Genomic DNA, 10,042 nt, shown 5'->3' with positions numbered 1-10,042 from the left:
TTCCTACTGCACAGCCTTTCTTGATCTAAATTGGGGATAACTAGAGGAAATGAGTTTGTGAAAAGCATTTATTGGCTTCCCCATTTTGCCTCTCTGAATGCTTGGTCAGCAGCTTAGTGGTATGATGACCAGCAAAGCTATATCTGATATGAAGTTCAGGTACAATGAATGAATGAATGAATGAATGAATGAATGAATGAATGAATGAATGAATGAATGAATGAATAACAGCCCTTTCTAAATCTGAGCACATCCACTCTGTTATTCTGTTAACTGTGCATTTCCCCCTTTTTATTCCTTCTCTGTTTCTTTTTTCTTTTTCCTTCTGAAAAATCCTTCTAGCTACAAAGAAGACATTTAACTAATGCCTCTGGAATGGACATGGAGTTCATATAGGCAAGGCTTAGTAATGACAGTGGATGTCCTCTTCATTTCTGCCTCTGATGAGAGTTGTAGTGATCAATTCTCCCCCTCCACTTCCTTCTTAAGACAAAAGTAGTGCAAAAAACAATTATCAATTTTAAACTCTTCCATATAGATTAAAATAATAAAGTTGCATAACTTGCAGCTTTTCTTTTGTATTTGCTTCTCAATTGCACCAGCAAAAGAAAGGATTGTGAGTTACAGATCTCAGCATTAAGTTAAATTTGACAATAAGAGTAAAGCAACACAATTATGTCCAGCATGACAATATTCTCCAGGAGACCCAACATATTTCAAAATTGAAAAAGTTATCTTTAGAAGAAGACAGTTTCCTAGACTCCATGAAACATGTCCTGCAAAAACAATCTTGTCCAAGCTTTCATTTTTATATTAGAAAGCAAGACAAACACATACCCATTTGTCATCAGCAGTTAAACCTGATAAGGGAAGCATACATGAAAGAAATGGAATTGCTCATCTAGATTTCCTGAAATTTATAGCAAGTAATATTTAGACTACAAAATGTTTGGCAATAAAATATCTTGAGCATAATGCTATTTGCATCAGAGGTAGCATGTATGTTTGTTTTGTATTTCATGTGATGAAAAAGGAAGAGTGTTACTTGTCCATAATATTACTGAAACTTCCTGATCTATCATCCTGTTTATTTTATTACCCTTGCTAGTAGCAACCACTTGAGGAGTGGGTGCAAGGAAAGCAAATCAGTTTCAAACAAGAATATGCTTAGAGGCCATGTCACTGTTTCCTCAATATCTTTAATAAGGCTCACTCCCAGGCCTTACTTTTGTAGAACTTATTTCAGGCAAAAGTTGAATTAAATATGTCTTGCCCTTGTTTTATTTATTGTTAAGCACCAATCTTTGCAATGATGATGACATATGGCTCATACAAATAGCCAACATCCCACAGTGGTGCTTGACTTTCTCTCTTAATATAAACACCATGTCAATTTTTACCACATATTTTTATGTCATCAACCTTGCAGTCTCTTCCAGAAAGCCACAGTGAGGAATGAAAAAAAAGTGGAGCGTTATAGGAAAACAGAAAAAAAAAAAAGAAACAGTGAAAGCCTCAACAGACAACGGGGAAGGAAGACATCTGTACAAGCTAATGAATAGTTTGGAGCAGAACATCTTCTTCCAGCTCTGTGATTGTAGGTATGGATAACATATATCTGCATCTGTCTGGGCACAAACTGAGAAATACAGATCAGAAATAATAGTTCTTATCTAAAACATGACCTATTGACATATATCTATGCTTGATTTTCTATCTTTATGGTAACAGTCAATGAACCCTCAGATTGATATTTCCCTTGTTGTTGCTTCTGTACTTATAATACAAAATATGTATTAGATAACCCAAAAGGATTGTCCTCTGGAATATAGGATCTAAGACTTTGTGCCAAGGAAAAGCAGGATGAAATTTCCCCAAACTATAAGACCGGGAAACTCCATTGCCAACCCAGTTATAATATTGAACATCTCTGGCAGAGACACTGCTGTGCAGCAAAGAGGCTAGTACAGTAGCAGCAGTCTCATTTGTTGTCTAGAGCCCAACTTCACCAACAGAATCTCACATTTACTTATTTGTGGAGCAGAAACTTTGAAGGTCCACAAGAACCTCCCAGATGTCAATAAACATTTCCTACTTGCTGAGATTCAACCATGAGGCACTGAGGTTAAGCTCAGGGGACTAGAAGGAGGAAACAGTACAAGATATTGAACACATCTTCCCTGAGAGTGGCCTGTCCTATCTCCTACCTCTGATACTGCCTGGTGTTACTGCCTGATCAAACTAATCCCTTTTCCAGGAATTATGTGCTTCTTTTTGTCACTGTCACTGATGCTGAGCAAAGACATGGTTGCTTTAAAAAGTTTCAGGTCAGTGATATGATCATGCCCCTAGATCCATCAAAACTGAACCAAGCGTAAAACTGATTTAAAACATCCCCGATGGATGACTGTACAGCTTCTGTTTGAATAAAAAGGAAACTCTATGACCTCTTGGTTTCACTGCAGAAGTGCTTTTATCATTAGGAGGTGTCAGAGGTGAACAACCAGATCCACACATGGAATGTTCAAATTAACTACTTTGTTATGTTCTGCATAGAATATAGGAATCTCCCCAGTCTGGCAGACTACTCTTGGCAGCAATTAGATAAGTTTCCAAGGAACCTGGGGAACAGTTCTTTTGGGGTTGCATAGTGACTCCAGGCTAACTCTGTGTTTGATCCCTCCTCCCCTGCCAAGCCAGGTGTTTCCCAACAGGAAGTTTTTCTTAGCATTTTACCGGATATTAAGATAGAATGGCAACTAAAGCCCAACAGGATCCCTTAAGTTCAACATAATCAACTAAGCAGCATTTTCAGCACAGGGTAAGAGGATGATGATGGTCAGACTGGCAACAGAAACAAGGTGGCATTGCAGCCTCACAGTGCACCGAGAGTAAGGCAGATGACCTTAACAGAAAGATGCAAGAATCATTTCCTAAGAAAAGAGGAGTGAAACATTATTGAAGTCCTAGGAGCAAGGTAGTATGTAAAAGCAGCTCAGGAAAACGTCTCCTTTATTCAGTGGGTTATGAGAAGAAAGAGAGATACCACACTAGCAAACTCACAGGACTCTGCTATGATAACCCATCTCAAAAAGTGAAGTTCTAGTCTTGCCATGGAATTGATTTCTTGTCCTTTCTGCCTAGTGGGACTAACACGGTGCATGTCCTGGTCCCTTTTTATGTGCATCACAATATTCTATGCACATCCGAATGAGGCGGAGCTTGCCACAAGATGGAGTAAATGTGTCATTTGTTTCATTTAAAGCAATGAGTCCCCATGGCCACCAATGAAAAACTGCTTTTTTTTATTTGTTTTCGATTACTGGACAGAGATATCTGAGTGATCTGCCTTTCAAATCTTTGAAAAGCCTTTCTTTCTCCAGACTGAATTTTCCCATCAGTCTAGAATACTTTCACTCAATGGTTTTTGTTCAGACTTCATTTGTACACGTGACTACATTCTTTTAATGAAAGATTTTTATTATGCATCATAGTGTCTGATACTCACATAATAGTTGCTCTCTTTCTCTGTCTTTTTAGAGCAGTGGTATTAATCTGAAAGTGCTGAGATAGCAAGTCTGGTTGGAACATCACATTTGATTTGAGGGCTTTCACTAATTAACTGTGTGTGATTGATTGATTGATTGATTAAGCAAATTTACATGGCTGCCTATCCCATGGAAAGCGACTTTTATTATACTCACAGAAAATGCATTGTTCTCTGGAAATGCCACCAAAGTGAAGTTTTACCACAAATCTTACTGGAAGTATCTTCTACTTCTGAACTTCAAGAAGCGATGAAAGGAAAAAAAAAAAAAAACCTCTCCTCTGAAATACTCTCTAGTTTCCTTTGCTTGTGGTATAAAATAACTAGATGTCTAGTTCAAGTTACCCTGGTTCACAACTTTCAGAGTATAGGTCTGAGAGAGCTTCTTTTCTGATTTCTTAAGGCTCAGGAGACACACAGATTTAGAAATCGGGAGGGGATTGTTTGAGCTGTTTATCCTCCTCCCCCCCCCAACCTTGTGTGAACAATTGCAGAGGCAAAGGCACAGAATCAGTTAAAACGTACAAGCAGGCAAGAAGAGACTGCAATGAGTGATGAGCACATTTCCTGCATGCAAAGACCAGCTGTTTTTCTTTTGAAAAGATTAAGTATACTAATAAAAAAAAGCCACACAGGGATGGCATGTCTGCAAGCAGTGTTGGCTTTGTCAGCTGATGAAAAGCCACAGTACATAAATTAATTTTATGCGCTCTCATCAAGACCATTTAAACAGCAATATTTTACATTTGCACATCTAATCACGAAAGGATGAAGCTGGCAGTTTTATTGTAGTCATGTGCTTAAAGCAACTTAAAAACCCACAATTATTTCCCGGCCCTATGGAGAATTTTTGGACTTTTGACTTTGGGGATTCATAGGAAATTATTTAAAGAGACAGAAATGCATTAGGGGACTTTAGATCGTTTCTGTTTTGGAAATCAAACCAAAGTATAACAGAAGCTACCAAACCTTTTTTTTTTTACTTAGAAGCCTATGACATCTACCAATACAGGCATTTATCTTAGTTGGAAAAAGTGGAGTTCAGCATTCAGGCTCCAAGTTTGGCAGTGATTACCATCTTCATGTTTTGAACTAGAGCTTGTGCCCCAGGTCCCTGTGTAACTTTGATCCCTGTCTCCCTGCTGAAGATAACATGACAGTGACATTTGGAGGATGCTACCCTTGCTCTTCTGCCTGTTCTTTTGTTTCCTCCCTCACTTAAGAGGTGAGGCATGACGGCAGCCACTGTACTGATCAACATCTACTGCATGCCAGTTGGCTGAATTTGAAAAAAACAATCTCTCATGTGTTTGCTGATATTCTTGATTTGACTGAACAAAGCTGCCAAAGGTTCACCATTTTGGTAAAAGGCTATGAGAGCATTGTAAGAAAGTGCTAAAAGACTAGCTAGGAACAGCTGGGTGGAATGGCAATTAGGGCTGATGATGTCAATTCTTTATATTTTTTACATGCATTACATCCAGTCTGACAGCAAAACATTTAGTTGAGGTTTACGGTTTCTGCAATGTGGCTCTAACCCCATTCCTTTCATTTCTCATACTTTTTTATACTACTGAATTAACTATTGCTGATCCTGGTCATTGTGAATCACTTGCCTGACTCTTTGCTATTCTTTAACAGGTGATTCCCTCCTATGCACAACTTATATTCTTGCCAAGGATGGCGTGACAACATCCCATGAAACTTCCGGAAGCTTGATTTCCATATTCCACCCTGGGTGAACTCTATGCTCTCATGTATTCATCTTCCAAAAGTGTGACAGAGGATATAATTATATGCCTGGGAGTTTGCATTGCAGAAGTGTAGGTATTTTGTAGGCTATTTGCATTTGTGCAAAACTGAAATTCAAGAACCCTTTAACAGAAGTTTCAAAGCACATAGTTTTTGGCAGCAGCTCTTGGATTATTTAGCTTGCTTATGATAAGCTACCCTATACATGGGTATATTCTTTTATGTATGTTGTGACACCTTTATATATTTTGTGTGTGCTTCAGAAAAAGTTACCTTTTAGGTGATAATCACACATTACATTTTCATGTACATTGTTAACAGGAGATAATGCATAGCTAATGGTTATTGTCAAAACACATTGGAATTCATGAGAAGTAGCAGAGCTGTAATGGACTCTGAAGAACATCAGCAATTGCTACTAATTTTAAAAAGGACCATTATAACGATTACTTTTATAGTTTTAAAAGAAAAGAAGTTAAACCACGTTTACACCTGCAGGTATAACCACCAGCATTAGAGATAACGGGCTCCTCACTTGTAAAGCCTGAACTATAACTTAATGGTTCTGTAAATTTTATTAGAGATCTGTGAGATTTTGAAAAGATGAAAAGACTTTGTGTTTTTTTCCCCCCTTCCATTACTGTTTGAGATTAATGTAGGTGACTGATATTGGAACGGAGCCCCATCCCAATTAAACAAATCTCCTTCTAAAGCAATAAATATTCACTCAAAACCAGTTCCAAAACTACAGATAATATCTTATCCTACACTTTGATGTAGATTATGCATCAAGAGCCCCAAATGCAAAGCCTTCCAGGATTCAGAAGAGATGCCTGTGACCTTTAAGAGGTTCTTATGCTGATGACAATATGATAATATTGTCTAAAACATCTGGGGATTTATATTTTCTAGATAAAAATAAAAACTTTCCTCAGCCCAAGCAAGACACGAATATCTTAAAAACAGATGGTTTGAAAGGACAGGAACAACAATGTAATTAGCAATCCTGATTTTCAAGGACATGGATTCATTTTAAACTTAGATTCCCAGAAATGCTATCTAACCAACACATCAACCACTTTTAGTAACTAGAAGTTGAAATCAAGACTTACTTCCTAAAGATTAGGAATAGCTAATCTGTTGTCTAAATTTCCAAAATGTTTATTGGTATGTGTGATATGTTTTTGCAGATCTGGTGATTAAATAAAATCTCTTTGGTTTAGTTTCTCAATATAGCCTGTAATAGCCACAATACATGTTCTGCAATTGTCTAGATTCTTTAATAATAAATATTTTTAGTCAGAGTTGCTCTTCATTTAATCTGTTGCTGTTGTTGTTTCTTAGTTCACACCACAAGCAAACATTCAAATATTTCTAAGGAGATTTTGTGTTTAGTCAACCTTTTTTCTGCAAGAGAAATATCCTAAGTTAATTTAAGAATGATGCAAAGAGTTCCATTAAATAGGAAAATCTAGTGGATTTCTTAAAAAACCACAGCTATTTATAAGCCTAGCTTGTATCAAAGCTTCAGCATCAGGAAAAAGCTTGACCCTTTCTTTTGCACCCTGTCCTTGAATGAAATGCTCTACACCCCAACAAGCTGCTTCTTATTTGAGTAGGTTTTCCACAGACACATGCAGTTCCCAGAATGACAGGAATACCCACTCACATTTCCCATCCCATATGAAAAACTCTATTTGAAAATGTATCCTGGATTCTTAGGATTAATCTAGTCCCCTCACCACTCGACTGGTTTGTTAACACGGACGTCATCATAGCTGGCGGCCAGTCATCAGTGGTGATTCCTGTGACTTCTTTCTTTCCTTCTCACCCTCCGTAATCAAGCAACTAAATTCTTGGGAGTGGAGGAAAGCCTTCATTTCTCTCCATCTGAAGCCAGGCATCAGTTAAGAAGGTGATCTGGGCTTCCACTGTGCCCTCAAACTAAACTACATTTGCTGGTTTCTTAGGGATCTGCAAGAAAATTACTGGGAGGGAGTGGGGAATCTTTTTGCTTTCCTGTCCCTTGCCAAATTGCATGTTTAAAGTTGGAAAAATGTCATGGGGAGAAAAGATTATTATGTTCCCTCCTGATCAGCATAATCACATGCATTGTAAAGTCCACAAATAGGAATACAGTCCAGTTTGTGGATTAATTGGCCCAAAGGTTAATAGCAAGTGCCATCACTAATGGAGTAGTAAGGGGAAAAGAACCAATAGGATGTTGGTTATCAGTATCTTTCATTAAGTTCTTCCCTGAATGTGTCTAGATCTGTATAGTATAAAGAAAACAGTAGCTGGTAGACCTGGATGAATCTCTATAGATTCTGGACATCACCATGCAATAGGTTCATTTTTATTTTGGTTGAGCCAGTATCTTTCTATGGATTTCATCACTGTCTCTTCTTAGCGAGGAGCCCTAAGAAGCCAGAAAAACTCTGCAAGTTGCTCTTACAATACAATCACAAATAAATAAATAAATACATTTCACAACTGGAGAGCAGTGCTGATGGAAGCCCATTGTATGTCAATTTCACAGCAAAAAAGAAAAAAAAAACACAAGAAAGCCAGGCAGAGTCCAATTTTTTTTCTGCTTCTCCCTCTTACACGATACTGAAAGATGAAGGCGCTAAAGAGATCATGCGTAGAGGTTCACATGTGCATACTATCCTCGAGTGCAAACTACAATACAATCACTGGTCAACCAAAGCTTCTGTGCAGACGGATAGCTTTCTCAGAGTTTATAGGACAGGAATTCCTTCTCTCAAATCAGAAGAGGTGAAGAATTCTGCACAACACTGAACATGAAATCCATGTAGAAGAGATGGGAAACTACTTCCGTAAACTTGACTCATTCACAGAAGAGTATCAGGCATTTTTTTAAAAAATCACGGAAAAGCCACTCATGACCAATGAGTGGCATGTGTCTCTCAGTTGTAAAAAGGGCAGTTGGGGAAAAAGAGGGACTCTTGCCACTTATTTCATTGATCAACTGCACAGTGTTGAGTTGGCTGGCAGGGAAGGGACTGACAGTGGGATCCTCACTCTCATCTCATAGGACAAAGGTCAAATAATCAGGAGTAAGAATCTTCTCCAGGTTTAAAGCTGAGTATTACTTTCAAGGCTGAAACACTTTACATTTGAAATCAAATAGTTTATGTCTCAGAATTATTAACCTATAGGTAATGAAGGCTTGTTAGAAAACCACAGTTTTGAAGGTTCTCTTCTGCCTTGAGGTCTTTCCATTAACCAATTTGTACTTCTCACCCAAGGCTTTCTCTGGTGATCCACTGTTTTGCTCCACTTCATATTCAGTATCTTCCCTTTTTGACAGCAATTTGGAAGGGTTCATGAGCTTGCACAAATCAAGCAGAAAGGTCCAGATCTCTCAATATCCAAAAGAAGAATTCAGTCCCTTCTCATGAGGAAGGGGGAGGGGAGAAAGGGGGAAGGGGATGAAAGGAGAGGAGAAGCAAGGAGGAGAGGAAAGGAAAAGAAAGGAAAGGAACAGTAACAGATGTATATAAAGGTTGTTTGTTTTTTAAAAGTAGAGAGAAAGACATGAGAAGGAGATAACATTTATACATATAAAAAGAGAGAAGAACTGTCTTCCAACCATGTCCTTTTTCAGTTATTCTTTAAAGGAAAGTGGGCAGAAGTCTTTGTTGCTGAAAATGGATGGAAAAAATGATTATCTAAATGCTGCGTAAAAGTTAATTAAAAAGTTAATAAAAGTTGAGTAATGTTTTTGAAACTATGTGGTACAACTTGGCTCTCTAAAGACTTGCAGGAATAGAAACTAGTTTGAAAATGCATTGTAAACCCATTTTAATAGTGCTTCCCTGTTTATGAGTTCCAGGGCTATTTTCTGTTTTCCTAATTTTGTGATTATCATGGACTGCACTAAGATCTGGTTCCAATCCTAACAATCCACTAGCTAAAAAGCCTGATGTTATGTGTCCTTTTTATTAGTAGACTAAGAATAATATGGGAAAGCATATTCCCAAGCTTTCAGTTCCTTGAGTTTTCCTGTGGGGTTGTAAAAGCTTGTTTTAACTCTTGCCCTGCTTCTGAAAACTCATATGATTCAGCTTCATGAAAGCATTTTCATTATTGCACTTGAAGGTTCCACCAATCCAATCTCAAGCAGTAGTTTCACACGATGAATTTGGTTTCTCCTAATTGGGTCCCAGAAAGATTCATTCACTGCAGATTCCTCATGTTTCACAATCTGGAGTCTTGGCTTACTCCGTCTGCTCATTCCTTTGTCCTTTCTTTGAAGGAATGTGTAGTTCTCCCATCCCGATAGAAATATGGCTGAACTTGAATTCATCTCTTCACAAGCTTCTGCAAGTTGCAAAGGGTGATGGGGTACTTTATCCGTTCAACTTTCAACCATTCCAGGGCATCCAGGAATTTCTGTGGATAGAAGGAAACAATTTTAGTTAGCTTGTGATAGATCAACTTCAGAAAGGTTGCATCACAATTGCTAATTATTTATTAGATTCATATCCTATCTTTCTTTTATAGCATTCCACCCTCTCATCTCCCTCCTCCTCTCCCAAAATCCTGTGACATTAGGCTGAGTTGAAAGAGATTGACTGACTCAAAGCCCCTTAATGAGCTTCTGCCACTGAAGATAGATTTGAATTTGGGCTTTTCTGCTCTTACTATCACACTCAACTTTTGAAGATCTTTCTTAAAATTATTTATCATTCTTCACTGTTATATTATGTCAAATTG

The 10,042-nt window shown here is 37.9% G+C and overlaps 1 protein-coding gene across 1 annotated transcript in view; it reads right to left on the bottom strand.

The window, feature by feature from the left end:
* Positions 1-1,947: 1,947 nt before the first annotated feature.
* ADRB2 (adrenoceptor beta 2) overlaps positions 1,948-10,042 on the bottom strand; it is a 70,419-nt gene continuing 62,324 nt past the window's right edge. Inside the window, exon 2 of the mRNA XM_039352316.1 lies at positions 1,948-9,718. Within this exon, the coding sequence (XP_039208250.1) occupies positions 9,684-9,718 (35 nt within the window). The 3' untranslated portion in view covers positions 1,948-9,683. The remainder of the gene's footprint in view (positions 9,719-10,042) is intronic.

This window comes from Crotalus tigris, unplaced genomic scaffold (assembly GCF_016545835.1).
Source record: "Crotalus tigris isolate CLP2741 ecotype Arizona unplaced genomic scaffold, ASM1654583v1 scf7180000017568.12009008, whole genome shotgun sequence".
Taxonomy (NCBI): domain Eukaryota; kingdom Metazoa; phylum Chordata; class Lepidosauria; order Squamata; family Viperidae; genus Crotalus; species Crotalus tigris.
Note: the sequence above shows the minus strand (reverse complement) of the source record. Positions and strands in the feature narration are given on the sequence as shown.